The 25,851-nt window shown below is 43.6% G+C and overlaps 1 protein-coding gene across 1 annotated transcript in view; it reads right to left on the bottom strand.

Moving 5' to 3' along the window:
- The window catches only part of LOC147730250 (LHFPL tetraspan subfamily member 7 protein-like), a 773,975-nt gene that overhangs the window by 464,666 nt on the left and 283,458 nt on the right, over positions 1 to 25,851 (bottom strand). Inside the window, exon 2 of the mRNA XM_086955015.1 lies at positions 14,157 to 14,295. Coding sequence (XP_086811141.1) covers positions 14,157 to 14,295 — 139 coding nt within the window. The remainder of the gene's footprint in view (positions 1 to 14,156; positions 14,296 to 25,851) is intronic.

Genomic DNA, 25,851 nt, shown 5'->3' with positions numbered 1-25,851 from the left:
AGGTGCAATCACACATACTGTACAACCCACTCCACATCGATGCACCGGGAAGAGACGCAGGTGCAGACTGAGGGGATGAAGGGTAGCGGCCTTTCTAGGCCATCAGGGAGGGCCTACACTTGGTTCGCTTAGGGCTCGAGGGTCCAAGAAGACCCCAAGTTGAGTCAGAGCCCGGCATATGGCTCGAGCCAACCTCGAACCTACGAGGGCTCTTCAACCGATAGTTAAAAGTGAGGTTGTAAGCCTAACTGTGCCTACCTACGATTCCCCTGACAACACTGCCATGTGTGAGCCAAGAGCTGCCACTTTGCCCCGTGCACTGTTACCATGGCTACCTTACCTACCCCTGTTTTTGAATAGCCCACATCCTGAAATGGATTTCTTCAATGCGGTCTCAGATTTGATGCTCAATTAAATTGAGGGATAGTGAAGTATAGTGATTTACATAGGATCGAGCTATCAGGTCACGTGGGAAAGCCTCAGCTTGAACCCACGTTTCCTTGATATGCTGCATATACTTCAGCCATTGAATGGGTATCACCGGAGGGCATTTGAAATGCATTTGAAATGCAGCAACCAAATGTACTGTGCTGCTTTGCGTGAGAGAGAGAGCAGGACAGCACCGTATATAATAACCTATGGCGCTGTTCTACTCTTTCCAGAGAACTGGCGCACAAACAGGCTGCTTAGCGCCATGCATAGACAATTGTACTATAGTGCATCATGTGTCGCATAGGTTTTGTATTGGAAGGGTTCCTTTCCTATACAAAACACTATTGCTAGACAAACTTTAAAACTTTTAACACTTTGGATGTGTGCTGCACTGTGCAGCCTACATGCAAAGCCATAAACGTTTGGAGAATTAAGTGCATTCTCCAAGGTAACTCCAACCTGGAAGAAGCATTATTGCTTTCCACAAAACCCTCACTACTATTGTGAGTAGATAGGACTGTGCATGAAAAACAATGACTGGTCACGTGGAGACACCCATGTACTACCCATGAAATGCCCGCTGACCCAAAGTAATGCAAAGCTGTGCAGAACGCTGCTTTGGGTTACTTTCAGGCAACTTTCCAGCACAAAAGTGGGAAGGTAAATTCCCAGTGAACCTTTCGTTCTGGTTTGCATCCATATTGTGCCGCAAACCTTGTGCAAAATGAAAAAGTTAAATGATAAAACTGAAATGTAGTCGTTGTAATTGATGACAGGAGGTCCCACCACTGCCTTGCCAGAGTCTAAAGCTAAAGCCAAGAGTACCCAAAGGTCACATGTCTTGAAATGGGCGACTAGAGACGTGGACCAACTCAGAGAGAAGATGGACTAAACAGCATGGGGAGCGATCTATGCTGTCGGGGTTGCCGGATCCTGGAGTTGCTGAAAACCGAGGCTTCTAGTGTTGGTAACAAGCAAATACCTCATTCTTCCACTGCCCGGCACTTCTGATCTCGTTATCTCTCACCTGCAGGCTCTTTTTCATCCCTGCTTTCTCCCTTTGTCAATGTTTTCCTATCATTATTTACTACCTTCTTTCTCCCTTCTCTGTTTTTCTCTTTCTTGTTCAGGGTCTAAATTGGATGTTGAACAATCAGTCCTGGACTCAAAAATGAGTGCTAGTGCCCATCACTTGCTCAATGTAAGCACTGGCTCTGTGTAATGTCCCAATAACATTCTTTTCACTTCAACAAATTGCTCAGTTCTTCCATGATAAACAAGCATGTATGTCTACACAAACTTATAATAAAAAACACAAGGGCATATTTGTGAGTATGTCACGCAGTACAGCACAGCAAGTCACCTTGCTGCGCTACACTGGTGACAGGTAAAGGGCAGGAATGTGCCATATTTCAAAGTATATGGTGCATTCCTGCCTTTTCCCCTGCTCTGGAGCCATTTTGGCTGCCTAGAGCCAATGCAGGACACCTTACACCGTGGTACAAGGGTGCCTGCATGGTAAGGTGAATTATTTTTGTACAGGAAGGGCCATCTTCCTGCACACAAACATTCCCCCGAGGCATTTTCTATGTGTGCTGCAAAATGCAACACACTTAGAGAGGGGAAACAACGAGGAGAGAAAAAAATATTTATCCTTGTTGCGCCTCACCTGGGGAGGCGTAGGTTTTTGGCATAATCCTAGGTCCACCACATCTTGTAAACCCGGGAATGAGTCAAAATCCATGCAGGGCCGGCTCTAGGCTCATGGTGGCCCTGGGCAAGGAGCGTAGGTAGGGGGCCCGGATGAGGTGGTCCAGGCGGGCGGAGCGCCCGGCCAGTAAAGAGGGGAGGGGGTCTGGGTGTTTGGAAGTGGAACAGAGCCGGAGGCCGCCAAATCCCTGCCAGGGGCCACCACGCAAATATGTATCCATCCTCAGAGGATTAATATATTAAGGATATATATTGGCGTGGTGGCCCCTGGGGTTTGGTGGCCCTGTGCAGGTGCACAGCTTGCACATGCCTAGAGCCGGCCCTGATCCATGGATGGTGTGTGGGAATACCTACACAACACCCAAGGAATGCAGAGTAAGGTGCAGAGAAGACAACTCAGCCATTTGTGCTGCGTTGCTTTACTCTACATTTAAGAAGCAACTAAAGGCCACACAAGGTGACCTTGCCTGGCTTCATAGATCTAACTCTTGAATTGAGTCGCTCTTGCACCGCATTGCGTGGTGTAAGAACTGCGCAACAGGGCTCATAAATATACCCCACAGTTTCCAGAGTATTTTTCATTCCACAAGCAAGAAACCACCCTTTTCCACCATTGGCTGGAGATCTGAGACCCCATTCCTGCCACTGTCTCCTGGATAGGGCTCTGTTGTTGGTTTGTAGCTCAGTTCTCATTTTAACCCCACGTACCTGTCCCATGGTCCTTGCTTTTCCCTATTCCTTAGAACTATGTGCCCCATTTCCTTCTCTCAAAGCCTTAACGCCAGTAAGCTACCAATTTAATGTTACATTTAGTATGTGTTGTAAAGGAAAGGTAACGTCCTATCCTCACACTTTTGTTGGTTTTCACTTCTTTCGGAGGAAAAATCGGTGGATATGAGTGGACAATGTTTCTGTTCTTATTAGTTTAATTCTATCCCTTGTTTTGCGCTCAATGCTGGCACCAAGGACGCAGTCTCAGCCGCACTCCCCGCTTTGGCGCCTTGAGAGCCATGCGGGGTGCAGCAGGACCAGACTGTGCAGACAGAGGCCGAACACTCGGGCCAGTCTGCATGAAAATGAATTCACCCACCCTGGATTCTGTTGACTCAGGCCATCTGAGGGTAAATGGCACTGACGGCAGAGCGAGCTGGAATTAAAAGGCAGCGCGCAAAACGCTTACCGCGGCACAGCGGAACTGTAAGTGGCCCATTAGTCTGATCAAGTGAACCTACTAAATTTTAATTTGTCAATACTGCTTAGGCTCAGGATTATTTACAGCCTGCTCAATATCCCTAAAGCCTCCCTGGATTCCCATTTTTATTCCGGTGTCATAACGTGGGTGATCCTCGCACTTCTTTCCGCGCTTGCTGTCCGAGGTGCATGGAGGTTGCAAGACCAACTGTTTCTCATTTAAGTATTTTTGTCCCTGGCAGGCCTGTGGCAGGTATTTCTTAATCACCTTGAAGCACTTGTTTAAAGGGCGCCCCCTGTCTGCTAGCCTACCTCTCAGTGCTCAGTTATCTGTTGTACCTACCAACATATCTACTTAAAATCTCCCATATAGGACAAACCACCAGAAATATCCCTTTCACCATGGATTCCGAAGGGGCACCCGGGATCATGAGGTAAACTGGAGCCCTTTGCAGGCTCCGCGGGGGTAAGAAGCAATATGTAAACTCTACATTAAAAAAATCATTTAGCCATCTACCTCTTCCAAGGTCACCTCACCTCACTGTAAGCCACTTTTTCCTAGTTCATATGTTGTTTTTCCTGCAACTAATGTTAGGGTGTCTATAAAGACCTTCACTGTCCATGTCGCTAAGGTCCAAACTATGACTATACAGGGAAACAAAAAACATCCATCCATTCATTCATCCATCCATCCATCCACAGATATCATGAGATTTTAAACTTGTGCGATCATAGTGGTTGGGTAGGTGTGGCCCAGTTTATACTATCAGCTGCTACGAATAATTAAATTTTCAGATTTTTCTTGAGGTTCCTTATACTTAGAGATCCATTTCATGGGACCTCGTGTAGCAAGCAGCCTATGAGATCAAGGCTAGTCTGGGGTGCTCGCGGACAGGGATAAATTAAAAGGAAAGGGTCACGGAGGCGCTAATGAAAGAGGGCCCTGGATGTGGGCAGCGTAGGGGCCAAAAGAAGACAGAGACAAGGACCTGTGACCTCATGCAGACCTCTGCAGTAGGGCATTAAACCCCAGAGCGTCCTCACTGTTAATTTAACTTGTAGCCTGAGGTGGGGGTTACCTTCTGCATATGGTACCTTTACCCAATGGACTGTCTCACTTAAGGTTTGCCCAGTGGTCACAGTAGACACATTAAATAACTGAGGCACGATGCACATTTTCATCTACTATTTAGAGCTTGTCACAGGTTTTCAGAAATGCCCTCACCCTGCTCTTTCATACTGCCCAGTCCTGTTTGTACTTTGTGTCCACTGTTTAACAGACAAAGGTCGGGTGGAAGCTAAGCCAGGCTGGCCACTGTTATCAACTCGCGTCCCCTTCGCCTACAACCTGTCACACCCAGTCCTGCCCTCCTCCATGGCGGAGTTGGACAGAGGCTTGAATGAGGGACCCGGCATGGATTCCGCGGTTCTACCAGCACTGTCTTCCCACAACACCACAGCTGGATCCCTGAGTTAACCGCAGAGACCATAGTGGTGGAAAGGCAGTGCTCAATTTTCGAATAAGTAAATAAATAATAAATACAGGGGCCAAAAGGTGTCTTGGGAGCATGGCGCCGCAGAAGGCCACGGTTACTAATACCAAGGCTGTTGACTCCTTATTCTGCCTCCTGCTTCTTTTCTCAACCACCCTAGATGTCCTATCTCTTTATCTCACTTGTGCGTGTTCTTCTTCATCCCTCCTTTCTCCTTTTATCAGTATGTTCCGATCTATCTCCTCCTCTTTCATTCTCGCTTTTCTTTTTCTGACTTTCTCTCTCATGCTACGAATCTGACAATAAGAAATAAAATTCCAGTCCCGTAAATGATTGCAGGTGCCCAGCACCGGCGAACACCTGCAGAAATTAAGCAATAAGGAACACCAATGAGCAAGGAGCTGAGAAACAGGCAAGACCTACGGTCTGTCTAGTCTTCATTTGCGGACCTTGCCTGAGTGGTGTAAGTCCTTGTCCAGGGGAGAGGATGTGCCTTAACGGCCACAGTTGCCGACTTTGGTGCTGGGGTGCCAGGTTCGAGTCAATCTTGTCAAAATCCGGGGCATATCACTTAATCTCCCCATACCTACTAACGACTTCCAATGCACAAGGAATTGTGGGGCATATTATCAAGACCGCGATAAAAGCGTTAGCGACTATTCTCAATACGTCTCTAACCGGAGTTAGAGACGTATTCCTGACTTCATCTATCGATCTCGCACTGGGGGCGATAGATAACGCTAATGGGATGCAGGGTGGGCGTTCCCACGTCCAACCACATGTAGAATGTGGTTGGAGGTGGTAACACCCTATTATCAAGGCAGGCGTTGGGGGAAGGAGACCTGCGATAAACTCGTTGATCGCAGGTCTCCCAACGCCTGCTTTGATCAGGTGTTAGGCATTGTTAACATGGGGGTGTGGATCATAAAGCTGAATCCACCCCCCCATATTATCAAGGCACACATAAGCGCGTGACAGCAACGCTTGTTTTCACGCGCTAATGTTCCCTATTGCCGACAATCGCCGGATTTAATATCGCCTACGTGTTGCGCATTGATAATAACGCGCTATCGCGGCGATAGCCGGCGATAGGGAAATGTGCGATGTGCGTTTTTTAAAGCACATCTTGATAATATGCCCCATTAGATTTAAATTGACAGTTTCTAAATGGGAAGCCTATGGAGTTGGCAAAGTCTGGAGGAAATATAGTCAAATTTCTTCAACTCAAAGATTGTTTTTGTGGCAGCATTCTGAATCTGCTGAAGTTTTAGTTGGGACTTTTGATGCAACCCAAGGTAAGCAGAATCCCCAAAGTCTAATATTGACTGCAGTAGTACATTGTTGACCATCACTCTTTGAAAGAGAGAGAGAGAGAGAGAATGGAGAGCTCTTCCCAGCACTACCAAGTGTTCTTTCCATCAGTTTTAAAATATTGTGAAACCTTAGAAAGACTCTGGGTAGAAAATAACAGCCATAGCTTACCATCTGACACCAAGGAACCAACAGCAGCATATGTTGTCAAATGATTTCTCCATTATCACCTTCAAACATATTTTGGAACTGTAATAATTTTGTTCCCAAACATTAACTTGCCAGTTTCTGAAAATATACACATGTTGCTGCTATCAAAAACAGACTTTTCATATTGGATAAATAAACTAATTTCACCTAAAATAAAAGCTTGTCATTTTTGGGAAATGAAAATCATTGTCCTAAATGACTAACTTTGTCTTTTTTTAAATACATTTTTTGTCAGTAAACATTAACATGTATCACCTTAAAAAAACAGGGATTTCCATATCATGCCAGGGATTTCTACCCAAATCAAGTGAGTGAATGTGACAGTTAGGAACAGGAATGTGACTATGTTAACTTAATTACGCCGGGATCGCATAACTTCAGAAATTTCACATAACGCATATTGCGCCAGGATCGCATAACTTCAGGACTTTCACATTACGCTTACATATAATTACGTGTTGTTCGTAGTAAAACTGTAGGGCAAGTGTGCACGTTGCCCTAATTTTTCGCACTATTTTTAAGAGAAAAATGCATCCTATGTCAAAAATTGAATCAAGGACACACTTTTCATTAAAATAAAGAACTAAACAATGGATTTGCATTTTGCATAATTACATGTAATTGCACGTAATTTTGCATTCTTTTCCTGAACTTTTTTGCACTTCTGCATAAACAAATTATGTGGAATTGGAACACCCCTTGTTAAAACACTGTTTTCCTTTTAAAAAAAAAATTGAGGTGGTGATTCTGAGGTTTATATTGCTGTGAACTCGGTCCTGTCTCCAATAAAATATAACATTCTTCACAAATGCCATCTTCCTCCTGCTGCTCCAGTGAAGATGAATGTAACCTTTCTGCACTAACCAGAAGTGAAAACACACAAAGCCATCCTGCGAGACAGAGGCACGTCTTCTCACCCACCCCCGGGACATCCATGGGAGAGAGAGAGAGTGCTGAAGAGAGGGGGGGACAGGTGAAAGCCAGGGTAAGGCTGCTGGATCCCCCCTCATCCCTTACAAGGCTCTAATTGCGGCGCGAGACAAAGCCGGCCTGTCCCTCGCGGATCCTTAACCAGCGCGCCGCGTGACGGATCCTTACAGCTATGGAACCCTATTTAAAATATGTTACAAAGCCTTACCATCGCTTCCTGCTCACAAGGTTCAGATTCAACTTGATCCACCTTGTCCTTGGCTCGCACACAGAATGGGGTACCCCAGAAAATTTTCCCACTTACACATGTGACTGTTCTTCCACACAGGACACTCTGCATCTGGTCATGTTCTGTGAGCACTACCTGGTGCCGCGGAAAAAATTTCTTGTTCCCATCTTGAAACATTTGAATTTCGTCCAGGTACGGCCAGCATTATTATATCTCCAGATGTTGAACTCGGTGCAGGTCACATATGGTGTAGCCTGTTTTTTGGTAGCGGCTGCCAGACAAAACAAACTAATAGCTGCTGCATTACCTAATCACCAAAATCTGACTTTAGCATAAACCTTGGTGAGAATGTTTTTAACATGTCGATACAGGTGTTCCCCATATCCATCGTTCCCTTTTAAAGAAAGAACGCGTTTATTGTGTTTTATGAAGGAGTAGCAATCAATTCTTTACACTTGTTTAATAGTATTTTTTAACCTGATTCTATGTATCATGTACTGCTTTTATGGTTTTAATTAACCGAATAAAGTTTTTTGACTTACTGACTAACTTTGTCTTTTTTTAAATACATTTTTTGTCAGTAAACATTAACATGTATCACCTTAAAAAAAACAGGGATTTCCATATCATGCCAGGGATTTCTACCCAAATCAAGTGAGTGAATGTGACAGTTAGGAACAGGAATGTGACTATGTTAACTTAATTACGCCGGGATCGCATAACTTCAGAAATTTCACATAACGCATATTGCGCCAGGATCGCATAACTTCAGGGCTTTCACATTACGCTTATTGCGCCAGGATCGCATAACTTCAAAAATGTCACATTACGCGTATTGCGCCAGGATCGCATAACTTCCGGACTTTCACATTACGCTTACATATAATTACGTGTTGTTCGTAGTAAAACTGTAGGGCAAGTGTGCACGTTGCCCTAATTTTTCGCACTATTTTTAAGAGAAAAATGCATCCTATGTCAAAAATTGAATCAAGGACACACTTTTCATTAAAATAAAGAACTAAACAATGGATTTGCATTTTGCATAATTACATGTAATTGCACGTCATTTTGCATTCTTTTCCTGAACTTTTTTGCACTTCTGCATAAACAAATTATGTGGATTTGGAACACCCCTTGTTAAAACACTGTTTACCTTTTAAAAAAAATTGAGGTGGTGATTCTGAGGTTTATATTGCTGTGAACTCAGTCCTGTCTCCAATAAAATATAACATTCTTCACAAATGCCATCTTCCTCCTGCTGCTCCAGTGAAGATGAATGTAACCTTTCTGCACTAACCAGAAGTGAAAACACACAAAGCCATCCTGCGAGACAGAGGCACGTCTTCTCACCCACCCCCGGGACATCCATGGGAGAGAGAGAGAGTGCTGAAGAGAGGGGGGGACAGGTGAAAGCCAGGATAAGGCTGCTGGATCCCCCCTCATCCCTTACAAGGCTCTAATTGCGGCGCGAGACAAAGCCGGCCTGTCCCTCGCGGATCCTTAACCAGCGCGCCGCGTGACGGATCCCCGGGCGCAGAGCGGTGGAGGTGATTATCCGTCTCTGCTGCTGCAGCTGACGCCCGGCTCGTCTGTAGGGCCTATGGCTCCAGTCTTAAAGCGGCGGGCCAATCAGCAGCCTTCTTTCAGCTCTATCTTTATTCAAGTGCGGAGAGCCAGGGTTCAAGCGCTATTTGTGCATGTTTTGAATACAGATTCGTCTCGGAGTATAGAAATGCTTATTCGGTTTGTTGCTGCCGCCTACAACCTAAAGGCATGCCTGGTTCATCCATTTATTTTTCTAAGGTGCCACATCCTCTGGGCTTCGTAGCGCTGTTAGAATGAAGATGGATTACATATATGATAAAGGAGCCCGAGTAGTTGTGCATATGCATTTGTGTATTACATAGATGACACTGGCGTGGTTCGTCATTTCTACTGCTATTTGCAAAACTGATAAGCAGAAAAACGAAATTTGCACCAAATATTCAGAGCAAACACAATATAGTGCATGCGAAGCCACAATACACTATAGCGCATTGTTCCACACTGGACCACAGCACACTCTTGACTGTGCTGCGACAGGGCCCGTATCATAGAACATGAGCTGTTTCCACGGCAGGCACAGACCCGCGTCTACACTGGGAGCAGCGCATTAGTAAACGCAGAGGGGCTGGACTGACCCTCGCTGGAGGCCGCGCTCTGGCCTCCATTCTTTAGAGGGGGCTGAATTCCACTGCAGTGAGTGACAGCACCAACCTTCGGAAGTCTCTCGGACCCCTGTGCCAACCTCAATGTGGTGCAGGCAGTGCACCTCCCGAGAGCCTCCTTACCTCTGCGCCCATGTGGCTAATACGGCGGAAAGACAAGCTGGAGGCCGCGTCCTGGCCTCCATTCTTTAGAGGGGGCAGAATTCCGCTGCAGTGAGTGACCGCACTAACCATCAGGAAGATACCTGGAGTTTCTCGGACCCCTTTGCCAACTTCAATGTGGTGCAGTCAGAGCACCCCCTGAGAGTTTCTTTACCTCTGCGCCCATGTGGCTAATACCAGTGGAACGACATGCTGCTGTCCTGGTCCTTGCTGGAGGCCGGGGCCTGGCCTCTATTCTTTAGAGGGGGCAGAATTCCCCTGCAGTGAGTGACCGCACCAACCTTCAGGAAGATACCTAGGAGTCTCCTGGACCCCTGTGCCAACCACAATGTGGTGCAGTCAGTGCACCTCCTGATAGCCTCTTTACCTCTGCGCCCATGTTGCTTATACACCGGAAAGACAGGCCGCTGGTCTGACCCTCACTGGAGGCCGCGGCCCAGCCTGCATTCTTTCGAGGGGGCAGAATTCCCCTGCAGTGAGTGACCGCACCAACATTCAGGGAGATGCCGGTGGGTCTCCTGGACCCTTGTGCCAACCACAATGTGGTGCACAGTTAGTACACCTCCTGTCAGCCTCATTACCTCTGTGCCAATGTCACTAATATGGAGGAAAGACAAAGGATGCTATTCCTCATGCAAATAAGCATATGCCCCCTTCCCTTGGGATCATGCTAGCTGACATTGAGCACTGGGTCAATTCATAGAACAGAAGGGACCGCACAAGCATCTGTGGCCCCTTCTGTAATTATGTAGTGCCTCGGGGACACAAAAGGAGACACAAATCAACATTGCGCCCTGGGGCACTATGTATATTAGTGGCTCAGTTGGTCAGTGCCAAATTACACTTGCAACAGTGCAATCTATTTCATCTCCCCAAGAAATGACTAATATCCATCTCAGTGGTAAAATCTGACGAGCTTTCAAAGGATACAAGACTTATTCAACCTTGTTAGAATTGCAACGTGTCATCTGCAAATGGTATACTGATCTTTGCACCAGGTGCACTGACACACTGATCCTTATGACGGGCACTAAAGTAGTAAACTTAAGTAGAACCCTGTGTCAGTAAACCAATAGAGAAAGGTGCCTTCTGGAAAAAAAAGCAAAGTTGTAAATAAACTGATTCCCAAAAATGCATACTAGTGAAGGAAGGTTGCTTAGAGTGCAACATACCACAGCAAGCGGCGTCAGTGCGCCTGAACCTGGGGAGGATGGGGCAGATTTACTAACTTACAATGTATATAAAGCAACTTGTAGCGCTGTATGAAAGGGAGAGAGCAGAACAGCGCTGTATCTACTTAGATATGGCCTTGTTTTCCTATCTCACTGCGCTGCAGACCTTAGGTTGCCTTGCGCCGACACACACATCCTTGCACGTGAGTGTGCGTTCTGTCAAGCACTGCTTTTGTACTGGAAGATATTTACAACAAGGGGTGGTGAGGGTTCTGAGCCGGGGTGGGGCAGTGAGATAAATAACGGTGATGGATCAAGCCCTGATCTTTGGACTGGGTAAGAGTGGTCTGCTCAATTCAGACACTCTGTTCATCACCACCCCCTTTTCTAAATCGATTTTGGCCACTATAGGTGTGGCAGGGTATACTCAGACATGAGTCCCTTTCTCACTGCTCCATCAGGATTCAAGCAAGCCGGGCCGAAGACGGCTGAAATGCCAGAAACCGGTCCCCGGTAGCTTGTCTCCTTTCTGGTGAAGAATTGGCTTGGTAGTTTAGTCTGCCCTGTTCCCATGATGCACTGGGCCAGGGACAGACTGATTGGCATATAGCCAGGTTCTGAGCCGGGGTGGGGCAGTGAGATAAATAACGGTGATGGATCAAGCCCTGATCTTTGGACTGGGTAAGAGTGGTCTGCTCAATTCAGACACTCTGTTCATCACCACCCCCTTTTCTAAATCGATTTTGGCCACTATAGGTGTGGCAGGGTATACTCAGACATGAGTCCCTTTCTCACTGCTCCATCAGGATTCAAGCAAGCCGGGCCGAAGACGGCTGAAATGCCAGGAACCGGTCCCCGGTAGCTTGTCTCCTTTCTGGTGAAGAATTGGCTTGGTAGTTTAGTCTGCCCTGTTCCCATGATGCACTGGGCCAGGGACAGACTGATTTGCATATAGCCAGGTTCTGAGCCGGGGTGGGGCAGTGAGATAAATAACGGTGATGGATCAAGCCCTGATCTTTGGACTGGGTAAGAGTGGTCTGCTCAATTCAGACACTCTGTTCATCACCACCCCCTTTTCTAAATCGATTTTGGCCACTATAGGTGTGGCAGGGTATACTCAGACATGAGTCCCTTTCTCACTGCTCCATCAGGATTCAAGCAAGCCGGGCCGAAGACGGCTGAAATGCCAGAAACCGGTCCCCGGTAGCTTGTCTCCTTTCTGGTGAAGAATTGGCTTGGTAGTTTAGTCTGCCCTGTTCCCATGATGCACTGGGCCAGGGACAGACTGATTTGCATATAGCCAGGTTCTGAGCCGGGGTGGGGCAGTGAGATAAATAACGGTGATGGATCAAGCCCTGATCTTTGGACTGGGTAAGAGTGGTCTGCTCAATTCAGACACTCTGTTCATCACCACCCCCTTTTCTAAATCGATTTGTACTGGAAGGGCCCTCTGTGCAAAATGTTTGCTTTGTATGTATGCGGTGCAGTGCGGCACAGATGCCTAGTTGGAAAAACTTGGAGAATTGTAACGCTTGCGCCACGATTCCTCTGCCTCAGGGAGCTGTACGTTTTTGCCTCAGACCCCTTGCTACCAGTGTTATTAGATAGGAATTTGTGTCAAAATCATCATTGGGGGTTACAGGGGAATGTCCGTCTGCCACTCATGGAAAGCTCCCGAGATGCAAGTATTACATAGCGATTCTTGGCTCTTTCTTTGGCCAACTTTCCAACGCAAATCCTGATTTGCCTTAGAAAGCTCATAATAACACAACAGCTTGTGTCGGGTGAGTGCTACAAAAGTAATGTAAATTCAACGCAAAGTGTTAATCTGGGACGATATTTCAGAAAGGTCTAATCCTGACAGCAAGTAAAGACTTACGGGGAGTGAACAGCACAGCCTAAAGCAAGCATAGGGAAGCATAGGTCTATTAATGTATACATAATGAGAAAGAAACATTTCCTTGGACCAACAAAAGTCATCACAGCCCACCTGCTGCATGGTACTAAGGACTGCAATCTGCACCTGACCACTAGGAGCATCTGTGGCCAGGCAGTGCTTCGCTCTCGCTTTCCAAAGACCTTCAGCTGTCCCTAGTTAGATCTGAATAACTTAGCATTCCTGTTTTTAATTTGCATTTCGTAATATAGCTCCAGATTCACATTTAGAATGGCACAGGTTTATTTACTACAACATCCATTCAAATGCCAGCGCTTATGCATTCCAGCAAAATATACTGTTCCCTGCAAAGGAGGTGCCAGCACAGCACAACAGGGCTTTGGATCACACAGCACTAACTCCCTTTATTTTCTATGCAGAGGCAGCGTAAGCAGACAGGAGCAGCAAACGCATCATGCACACAACCACAACTATCCACAGGTAACCCACGTAAAATCTGTAACTGCTTAGTAATTACAAATTTACACCTAAAAATGCTTGGATCACGGTATTTCATGTAAAGCCAAGTAACGCTTTTTCAGAAGATTTGGCTTTCTGCGAAAACCTCAGCTATACCCACCTCAAAACACCCACTTTGCATACGTAACAAGCTGGATTGGTGTTCTATGATGCAAAGACATTTGTGCTGCACTTGCATCAACTTTTCTGCACAAATTAGACTTTTGCACCAGAAAGTTCATCGTTGCTGCTCTTTGAGTCACATTAGTTTGCCAAGTGTCAAAGGTGAGTGCGCTAATTGATAGCAAATCTGGGTCAATGTTTTTATAGAAGACACGAAAGAATGGAGTATGTAATTGTAATTGTATTTATATAGCGCTTACTACCCCTGACGAGACGTTGAAGTGCTTTTCGGGGAGTAGCGCCATACTCCAGAACCCAAGGTGGATTAGTGATGGGTTAGTAGAGGGAAATATATGTTGTTAATTGGAGTGGTGGACATGTGAGTCTGTTATTTGGATTGAAGAGGATAAAGGAGGGATAGAGGAGAGAAGACTCGAGAAAGGGTTATTTGGGAGATCATAGTAGTAAAGTTAGACCTGGGATGAGTGAGCGAGTAGAGGTAGAGGCTGCATTGAAAGAGTAGAGGCTGAGATACAGAGCAGTGATTTGGAAAGGGTCAATTTGTTCCGTATAAATCAAAAGTTGTCCTACCTGCGGCGGTCTGCATGTATCCTGCCAGGGTGCAGGTCCTTCTCTCACAGAGCCCACTGGGCAGGAAGATGGTGATGATTGCCAGCAGGGAGCTGATTGCCAAAAGCAGGCACCCTCCGGAGCACAGGACAGCACTGGTCTGAAAGAGCACAGAGAGAGAGCACAGTCACCATCAAAAACTGTTCAGGTAACCAGGCACCAGGGCCATCACAGGTGAAGTTACGAAATTAAAGGAGGACCCCGCACAGACTAATAGGAGACTGGGGGGATAGTAGATCTGAAAACGGACAAGGGCGTCCCCACACAAAAAACACAAAGTAGGAGTGTGTCACACTTCTATTAAGTGCACTCTATAGTAAGTATTTTACTCTAAGAACAGCATGCCGTCAATACGGCGGGAAAGGTAAAGTTACAAGAATTGAATCTCAACTTCTAGAAGCGTATTTCAACTGGAAAGGCGAATTCTGTGTACTACTGTTCCTGTGTATCTACAGATACCAAGTCTTTAGCAAAAGGCCTATTTTTAACTATATATTCAGCTCAAACATAAGCATTAAAATCTGCGATATTTAATGAATAACACAAATAAAACAATTAAAAAGAGATGTTTTCCACACCATAAGTTTCGTAAACCTCTGTTATACATTTATTACATTTCAAAACATAGTTGATCATTATACAGGATACAATTTTTAAAAAACATGATTATACATTTTATAAAAAACAATTAAAAAAACAAAGAATCACAAGTCGACGCGGCGTTTCGGTATTCTGTTTGTCTACCTTCTTCAGGACTGATTCTGGATAGATTTAAAAAGATTTAAAAACACAGAGTTACTCTTCTTACATTGGTGCAGTTCCCTAATAGTTAAAAGCTATAAGTAGTCACAACTATAGCGGTTATAACATTGTTTTTTTAAAACATCTCTTGTACAAAGGGCATCAATCTACAACACAAAGTCTTGGTATTCCACTATTTCAAATTCTTTTACACCCATATGATTAAAATTTCTCCTTCCATTAGGGGAACACATTGATCCTTGTTGCTATGCGTCCCTACGCTTGAACAAAACTAATGATGTTTACCTTTCCCTTGGACTAAGTAGTCCAATGCTCATGAAGCCCAAATTGGAACCTCTGTTTATGGATAAAATGATAGAATTCTTATTCTCACGCATACCTTAAATCAGGTGGAGCAAGTCTCCCCACTGGACACAGTTTGCTTCGGTTCAGAACCCTGTTGCCTTCAAATTACTGGGCCTATATCCGGATTCTATTTCTCAGTTATGATGTCACTGGATAAGATAAATACATAAGTACGATGTTTTCAATATACCTCAACACTATGGGGTTATCACAAAAATCTTATTTCAATATATGATCAAGGTAGATTGTGTTTCATACCTCAAGAAAAAGACAAAATATTTGTCTATATGTACTTATAAATTTCAGTACCTGATTTTCAAGGTAAATATACTTGATCTTGGACTACCAGGAGGAGCCACCGTATTTTCATGTTGTGGGTATCATCAATGACCCTGGGGAATTATAATTATTCCATATTAGCACATTTGGGCCTCATTTTTTTGGAAACCAACTTAATGATAGTGCATGTTCGGCATGGGGGGATCACTCACCATTAAAAGTTTGATGACTGGCGCAATTTCAAGGATATTTTGCTTCCAAGTCACTCCGTTATGGATAGAAAGTCCGTTCTACATTGGACAATACAAAATATAGAATATATACATCAGGCGCACTGTATAGCCGGTTTAATTACTATTCCTACTTTCTAGCTAACTGTCTAGCTTTTTTAGACAGGCGCAACCAAATGTTTGGACAACAGAAGGGGAGAGGGAGGGGCAGAAACAATTACAACCAGACACAATACACTCAAGCCCAAAACCCTCAACGTCCTCGAACCAGGAGCCAGAAACAGTGGGACTAATAAAAATTAAAAAAGCAGCTGTCATCAATCTGTCTGATCATGAATTAACCCCAATAGAAACCAAATTATTTGAGAAGGGACTAGGATATGCAATATGCTCACCTGTAGATAGATATGCCCTGGAAAGAGACCTGCAAAACTTTTTTAGAAAAGTAAGACTCCAAATTTTCTTTGAAGGGAAAGAGAAACTTGAGAGACAAAATAAATCTGGTTTAAAAAATAAGTCCACATGGGTTCCCCCACTTAATGCCGTACACAAAGACGTAGAGGCTTTTGAAAGATCTGTCGATAAAAGCATAGATAATCTTTTGAAACAAAAAAACTGGACATCATACAATCTGACTAGGGAAGAGAAGAAGGCACTAAAATCTTTTGAACAGGACAATACCCTAACAGTGAAGCCGGCTGATAAGGGTGGAAGTGTTGTACTCATGAACAGTCATGATTACGACAATAGAATGCTTAAACTACTAAATAACAGTGACCACTACAAAAAATCCAATAGGGAGGAATGGCAAACTCTTAAAGGCGAAATCGAGAGAATGCTGAGACTGGCAAAAGAGGATGAAATTATATGCGAAGAAGAATTCGCATTTATGTTTAATAAGGACCCACTGATTCCGGCACTGTATGGCCTTCCTAAGGTGCACAAAGATATCTGTGACCCCCCCATGAGACCAATAGTATCATGCATAGGGTCATTGACCGAGCCACTGAGCAAGTATGTGGAGGTATTCTTACAACCCCTTGTGCAACAACAAAAAGCCTATGTAAAGGACACCACCTCTATGATTAAGAAAATTGAAAACTTAAGCTTCAATCCAGAGTCACAAGTGTTGGTGACTCTGGATATTGAAGCTTTATATACTAACATTCCTCAGGACAACACCATTGAAATCATGGAAGAGATCCTTAGAGACAGTCAACAGGACTTAACGGACCATCAGATGTTTATAATTGACTGTATCACCATAATCCTCAAAAACAATATCTTTCTATATAAAGACAACCTCTTTAGGCAGATCAAGGGGACCAGCATGGGGGCCACTTGTGCCCCCAGTCTGGCATGTTTATATGTATCAAGATTCAAGGAGAAACATGTCTACAATATAGCTGCCCCATTTTACGAAAATATCTCGGAATGGGGTCGCTATATTGATGATATTTTCTTTATATGGACAGGAGAAATGGAGGCCCTCAACGAGATCCTTGTCTGGTTAAACCTGGGAGATGTGAATTTGAGATTTACATCACATATCAGCAGGAGCCAGGTAGAATTTTTAGATATCATTATCAGACACCGAGATGGACAACTAGTAGTGGAACTGTACACGAAACCATCGGACAGAAATAGTATGTTACACTACGAAAGTAACCATCCAGCGTCACAGAAAAATAATATCCCTTTCGGGCAGTTTCTTCGTCTAAGAAGAAATTGTACCTCAATGGCAGACTATGAGACTCATGCCATGAACCTAAAAGAAAAATTCTTAGAGAGAGGGTACCCGAAGAGAATGATAAGACATGCTTTTAAACGAGCCAAATATTTTAATAGGGAGAATCTCTTTATACCAAAAAACAAGAGCCATAATACAACACAGCCAATCATGTTTGTGACTAACTTCTCACAAGTAAGCTACAAGGTTAAAAACATAATAAACAGAAATTGGCATCTTATTTCAGATAAAGCACAGGTTCCTATCCCTAAACCTATGTTCTCGTACCAGAGAAATAAAACAATCAGGAACTCTTTAGTACACACATACAAAGAGAACCCCAAAAATCTTCAAACCACGATTGATGGCAATCCGCTACCAACGGGGACCCACCCTTGCACGGGCTGCGTAAACTGCACCACTATCATTAAAGGTGGCAAGATCACAGTGAATGGAAAAACAATATACATCAAAAGTTTCATTAATTGTAGAACCAAAAACGCAATCTATCTTATCCAATGCCCCTGCAATAAACCCTACATAGGGGAAACATCTAGGGAACTCAGAATGCGATTAAACGAGCATCGATCAGCGCTCAGAACGAACAAAACAGAAGCGCCCCTCACTGAACACTGGAGGGAGGCTGGCCATAAGATTGAAGATTTAAAATGGTGTGGTTTAGAAAAGATATCTGATAATATCAGAGGTGGAAACCAAAACAACAAGAGGAAAAGAAGGGAGCAATTCTACATGTCGACCCTCAATAGTGTGAGGTGCGGCTTAAACTCAAGGGAAGATTGGGAGAAAATAGTCCAATGAAAATCACAAAAATTGTCCTATAGAGGACTGTAGTCTTTCCTCCTCGGACAATAGAGTAGTATAAACATAGCAAAGTGAATACACCCAAGAGCGGAATAAAACTTGGGGCCCTGGGATTTATCATCTGTAACCAGAGGACTAATAAGAATACATTTTCATACATACGAGAGAGGCAAAAGTAGGCGGGGTTAATATTTAAATAATTAAGCACCAAACTAACTCAGATTAAGTGGTGCTGGAAAGGAGTTACATAATGGATAAATAGCGGAAATGATGAGAGAGAACAATGATACTCTTGCATATGTATGCTCTTATCTAATGGAAAATAGAGCCCCGGTAAAAGCGAAAATGAAAATGGTGTTTTCATTGACATAAATCAGATAAAAATAAAATGAGTGGATGCGATCCTATGAGCCTGTAAGAAATGTGCAAAGGGAATAAATAATAATACGTCATAATATTGTGAAACCGACCCACCAATGAAAAGGAGGGCATTACATCACAGGAGCCCAGGTGAAACGAATATAAAACTTGGCCTTTTTAATATAAAGTGGTCAAAGCAAAACACCATGTGAATAAATAGAAAAACGCGCCTAGTAAGTGCAGGCAAACGCGTTAGGTTACCATGCAACCAACCATCCAATCATGAAGAGGGAAATATAATGGATGCGCAAGTAATAGAGCAGGTCCGTAACGAAGGGAAAAGCGTTCGGTTACTATAGTAACCGGACGGTGATTGGCCCAATAGGATCCAATAAGAGCCCAGGGGAGGAACGCCCAATCGCAGCGCGGGTAGCATAAAGCGCCGCTGTAGGAGCAAAACATTCAGTGCTCTTTGCGGCCCGGACAACACCGGCGGAAGGACGTATTGACAGACTGCCAGGATACAGGAGCAGGGAGGCCGACTACATAATTAAAGGTAAAGGCAACCAAAAACTAGGGTTTGTTGAAGTCCTGATCAGACTTAGAAGCCCTCCTGTAATTCGAGCGCTAACATCCAAAAAATCCCCTTAAAACCTAATGTATTTAACTTAACTTATGTCAAACCCTGATACATAATAACTTGACCCATTTCTCTCTTGTGTCATACAGCATGAGAGAATTTAGGAGTAAAAAATGTGAAAGTAGGAATAGTAATTAAACCGGCTATACAGTGCGCCTGATGTATATATTCTATATTTTGTATTGTCCAATGTAGAACGGACTTTCTATCCATAACGGAGTGACTTGGAAGCAAAATATCCTTGAAATTGCGCCAGTCATCAAACTTTTAATGGTGAGTGATCCCCCATGCCGAACATGCACTATCATTAAGTTGGTTTCCAAAAAAATGAGGCCCAAATGTGCTAATATGGAATAATTATAATTCCCCAGGGTCATTGATGATACCCACAACTTGAAAATACGGTGGCTCCTCCTGGTAGTCCAAGATCAAGTATATTTACCTTGAAAATCAGGTACTGAAGTTTATAAGTACATATAGACAAATATTTTGTCTTTTTCTTGAGGTATGAAACACAATCTACCTTGATCATATATTGAAATAAGATTTTTGTGATAACCCCATAGTGTTGAGGTATATTGAAAACATCGCACTTATGTATTTATCTTATCCAGTGACATCATAACTGAGAAATAGAATCCGGAAATAGGCCCAGTAATTTGAAGGCAACAGGGTTCTGAACCGAAGCAAACTGTGTCCAGTGGGGAGACTTGCTCCACCTGATTTAAGGTATGCGTGAGAATAAGAATTCTATCATTTTATCCATAAACAGAGGTTCCAATTTGGGCTTCATGAGCATTGGACTACTTAGTCCAAGGGAAAGGTAAACATCATTAGTTTTGTTCAAGCGTAGGGACGCATAGCAACAAGGATCAATGTGTTCCCCTAATGGAAGGAGAAATTTTAATCATATGGGTGTAAAAGAATTTGAAATAGTGGAATACCAAGACTTTGTGTTGTAGATTGATGCCCTTTGTACAAGAGATGTTTTAAAAAAACAATGTTATAACCGCTATAGTTGTGACTACTTATAGCTTTTAACTATTAGGGAACTGCACCAATGTAAGAAGAGTAACTCTGTGTTTTTAAATCTTTTTAAATCTATCCAGAATCAGTCCTGAAGAAGGTAGACAAACAGAATACCGAAACGCCGCGTCGACTTGTGATTCTTTGTTTTTTTTAATTGTTTTTTATAAAATGTATAATCATGTTTTTTAAAAATTGTATCCTGTATAATGATCAACTATGTTTTGAAATGTAATAAATGTATAACAGAGGTTTACGAAACTTATGGTGTGGAAAACATCTCTTTTTAATTGTTTTATTTGTGTTATTCATTAAATATCGCAGATTTTAATGCTTATGTTTGAGCTGAATATATAGTTAAAAATAGGCCTTTTGCTAAAGACTTGGTATCTGTAGATACACAGGAACAGTAGTACACAGAATTCGCCTTTCCAGTTGAAATACGCTTCTAGAAGTTGAGATTCAATTCTTGTAACTTTACCTTTCCCGCCGTATTGACGGCATGCTGTTCTTAGAGTAAAATACTTACTATAGAGTGCACTTAATAGAAGTGTGACACACTCCTACTTTGTGTTTTTTGTGTGGGGACGCCCTTGTCCGTTTTCACATCACAGGTGAAGTACAGCCAAATATGCTATAAAACTCAATAAAAACTCTATATGAATAAATACATTTAAATAATAAAAAAACAGGCCTGGCCTACTTCTTCGCAATGCAGCTAACATGGCAGTGGTGGCCAATACTGTGTTTCTTTTACCCCAAGCGAACACTTTCTTTGCCCTCTAATTATGAAGTACCCATTGAATAATAAACCAGAGAGGACACCCTAAACGTTTTTGCTTCAGGCTCTGACACACCTGGCTGAGATCCAGATTCATGGTTTGCCATAAGAAAAGAAACAGAGCAATTGACATAGGAATAAGGTGTGAGACAACAAACCTTCCTTAAGCATCCATTAGTTCCTCACTATGGTGCCTACACCATGTCAGTTCCGCACTTTCTTTTAACACTACTGTGGATATTCAAACCAATCCTGTTGGAGATGTTTCTATTTACAACTCCATTCTTTCAACAAACTGTTCCTTCTTGCAGTCCTTACCCTTCACCCGGGATCCCCAGGCAATCTTAAAACGATGGAACTTCCTAAAGGTCTGGGTTGAAAGCATTACTACATGCATGACAAAGCAGACTGCACCCGAAAGTTGTAATTTTCCTCTTCTTGATGGTTGTCTTTGAGGTGGGGACATCCACCTCTTCCTAGCAGAAGGCCTTCCTGTGGGAGAGGTAAAGGGAAGCGGGAAGGTTATCTGACAGGCTGTGAGTGCCGTACAGTGAGGCGGTCACTTGGCACGGGATAGCATGCCTATGGTCAGCCCTCCCACAGATGCTGATGTGACAGCCTATATCAGAAACTGCTTATTTTGAGCCTGTGGTTTCCGGTGCTGATACTGGCACTTAATTATCAAAACCTGCACTAATGACAGTCTGCCACATGGTGGCGCTGTTTGTCTGATTTAGAGTGAGTATAGCAACAATTGTTTCCTAATTCAATATACATTAAAAATTACTAATACCTGCCTCCCAAGCAATTCTTATACCTTTGTGGTCCTGGAACCGTCTGAATTGTCACACTTGTAGACGTTTGATGGTTAGCAGTTGTATTGGTACTGTCATTGGTAGTGCTGGCAAGGGCAATGGGTGGTGCAAGCTGCAGTGGCCTCCTGACGAGGGCCCTGGCACGTCTCTTTTTTTTTACAAATTAAGTACTCCTATCACAACATCTTCCAATATTGTGCAGGGTCAGTCTGCACCATGCCTGTGCCCTTATGTAGACTGCATAGCAGGGGCGGCTCCTCCGCAATGTCGGAGAAGCGTTGCCCCACTGGCTCAGAGCCAGCACCTGAAAAATAAAATGATATATTATCATTGTTTTATTTTTCAGTTGATGGCTCTAAGCCAGCGTGTGCGGGGCCAGGGCCATGGGAGGTGGGTGGAGGACTAGCTGTGCACTTTTAAGTGTGCATGTGTGTGTTGGCCGGCTGTCATAGGCTGGCCAACACACACATTCCCAATTAGGTTTCTCCAACCCAGGTGCATTGAAAAGCTGGGTTGGAGAGACAGCACAGACTCATGTGCCTGAGCGGTGTGTCAAACCAGTACGCACAGGCCAATCCCTGCGCTGCTCTCATAGCATGAGAGCAGCGAGGGGATTGCTCAGGGAGTCTGTGATGCTGTCCCAGTGGCTGCTGGGACCGGGAAGAAAACCGAGGCGCAACGCGGGAGGCAGCCAGCAGCTTCATGTAAGTTTTCCTTTCTTTTTTTAGTAATAATTAAACCCACTCCTTCTCCCGTGCTCCCACCTGCCTCACCACTTTTTGTTTGTGACGGCCGCCACTAATACATATCATGATTGAGATTTGACCTACGCACTGGTGAGCATATGTGTGCCAGTGAATTCACCACCACAGGTGATTGTTGGGGTGAACGGGACGCCCAAAACACATATCCTTCGCATCGGCTCCAGTTCTGTCAACAAATGTTCAATGCTCGCCTCTCACACCGTGAGTGCACCATGAAGAATCCTGGCTGGCTCTCTCCCATTTCCCTCCCCCCCTTCCTGCCCAAAGAAAAGTCTGGACATTCCCAAGAGTTCCACTCTGAGATTTGTCTCCCTGGGAACCAGATGGTAGGTGGGCGATCAACGTGGAATTATTATCAGCAAACATCAAATAAATTACCGTATTAAGCAAGAAATACGTATCTGTGTTGTGTTGGTCTCTTCTTCCTTTCCATTACCCTGCCCTGCGCGTGCCTTCCCAGCGCGTGATTGGACAGCCCTCAGCTGGAATGTTGACAGCTGGGCTGTGTTTGACAGTTGGTGATTAACGGGCTGACTGCCTGCCGAGCAGACATGCCCCAGGTGTGTTGTTGACTGAGAATAAAGTTATTGACGACAGCTTGAGTACGGAGTCGTCTTTACAAATTTGGCGACGAGGTGACAGCACGCCAGCGAACCTGCGTGAATTTATTGAATGAAAAGGAAACTGCGTGACTAGCAGCACGGAGAAAATAAGAATAAGCAGGTCAAAGGGGAGGAAGTGGACACTTTAACCCTATATGAGGTACTGATAAGAAACGTAAATAAGGAATAAAAGCAAACTTGAGGAATAATTTAAGGAAAAGTGAAAAGAAATGTATGTTTAAGTACTAATGGGAAGAAGATAAAATCGGCAAACTAAACTGAACTAATTAAAGCCAGTGAACCTGTAACCAGTGGCGAAGGGAAGGTTATACTCGCATCCAATGCCGTGTTCTGACTGACTAGAAAGGAAATGGTGTTTGACGAAATTAATTTCAGGCAGTATTTGTGAGTGTAACAACGATTGTTTAAAAGTAGTTCCAAGTCTTCTGAGCTATGCACTGAAGAGGAAAAAAAAGTTGTGACAAAAGTAAGGAGTGAGTGTAACAAGAACATTGTGAGAGGAATAAATAACTACGTGAGTAGGATACCACGAATCCAACACGGCGTCAACTAATAGTAAACTCGCTTTGAAACCGACATCGTTTGAGGTGATAAGCTCTGAGAGGTGAATGCGAGCAACGTTGCAGCGCGTATGACGACATCGCGCTAGGCGCCATCTTGAGTGCATTAACTAAATGGAAAACACGCGTATCTAATGCGTGCAAGGCGTATTACAAAGATTGAAAAAGCGGATCTCATTGGAAGCTTAAAATACTGTATCCTTTTTTGTTTAAATAAAAAAAAAAAAAGAAGTGATAAGTACATTTAATTATAAGTGACAGTCATAATATCTTGTGCAGGAAAGGACAGATTACAATATAAAGAACGGAAAAGAAAATAAACAAACACATTAAAGCATGGCAAGCAGCAATATGTACAACCTACAGCCACCTGAACCATTTTTGAAAGGAGAAGGTACACCAGAAATAAAATGGGAGGAGTGGAAAGAATATTTTTGCAACTACATAACTACATTTGACAAAGAAGATGAAACTTTAAAACCAGTAGAAAAGAAAAAAATATTGTTACACAGTTTAGGGGCAGGTGGTCTAAAAGTGTATAATAACATTGCAAAGAAGGGCCATGAGGGGGCTGACAGGAATGTGTTTGAGGATGCCATGGAGGATTTGGATGCATACTACAAGCCTTTGGTGTGTGTTGCAGTACACAGGTACAAATTCTACAGGAGGAAGCAGAATAAAGAGGAAAGCGTTGATGAGTACGTGGCAGCATTAAAAAACATAGCACTCACATGTAAATTTGGGGTTTTACACGATGACCTGATTAGGGATCAAATTGTTATGTGTACAGCTAATCAAAACATACAGGATGCCTTGTGGGCTAAAGGCGAGAAACCCCTACAACAAGTAATAGACATTGTAAAAAAAGCGGAACTCACTGGTAGATGCGCGAAGGAAGTAATCAATGAGAGTAATGGAAAAACAGAAGAGTCCAGTCTAGTGGCAAAAGTGAGTTCCACGAGGAAAAAAACGACCAATTTAAGTAGCAAGGATAAGGACACTTCTAGAAGATTCAGAAAGGAGAGAAATTATGGTGACCTTAGATGTTATCGTTGTAACAGTAACAGGCATTTAGCTAATGACTGGAACTGCCCAGCTAGGAACACCAAGTGTAGCATATGCGGGCTAGTTGGGCATTTCGAAAAAGCATGCAGAAGAAGTGGAATTAGGAAAGTAAATTGTGCGAAGGAGGAAGAGAAGGAAGAGGAAAACTCATCTGACGAGTCGGAGTATAATTTTTGCATATTAAATATTACAGAGACAACGGGAAGCAATGAAGAAAATATAAGCGAAATGAAGAAACCTGTTTGCAAAGTAGTGATAGGAGGAGTTGAACTAGAATTAATTGCAGACTCAGGGTCACCATGCACCATTGTCAACCACAAAGTGTGGGATGAAAAGTTTAAAAAAGTTCTGAGTAAAAAGTTGGAGAAACCAGACATTACATTAAAAACTTTTACTGGGGAGACTGTTGGACTACTAGGGTACAGAGAGGTGCCCTTCATCTTCAAGGAGAGGAAAATGAACAGTAAATTATATGTGGCAGTTACTGGTCCGTCAGTATTAGGATGGAGAGATCAGGGAAAGTTGGACATTACCCTTGACCCAAATCGTTCAGAGCCAGTAGTACAACAAGACATAACTCGAGGCAAGATGATACTAGAAAGATACCCAAGTGAATTCAATGGGCAAATCGGTAAGCTAAGAGAATTTCAAAACAAAAATAAACTCAATGAGAATGCAATTCCCCGCTTACACAAGGTACGGAACATACCTATAATGCAAAAGAAGGAAGTTAGAGATGAAGTTGAAAAACCAAAGGATTGCGGAAATGCTTATATATCACTAACTACATCCCAACCTACACTAGAACCTTTGATGTGCCCAACCTTGCCATGGGAGAGGATCGGTGTGGACATA

The sequence above is a fragment of the Lissotriton vulgaris genome, chromosome 2_1 (assembly GCF_964263255.1).
Source record: "Lissotriton vulgaris chromosome 2_1, aLisVul1.2, whole genome shotgun sequence".
NCBI lineage: Eukaryota > Metazoa > Chordata > Amphibia > Caudata > Salamandridae > Lissotriton > Lissotriton vulgaris.
The sequence above is the reverse complement of the archived record's forward strand: the minus strand, read 5'-3'. Positions and strand labels throughout refer to the sequence as shown.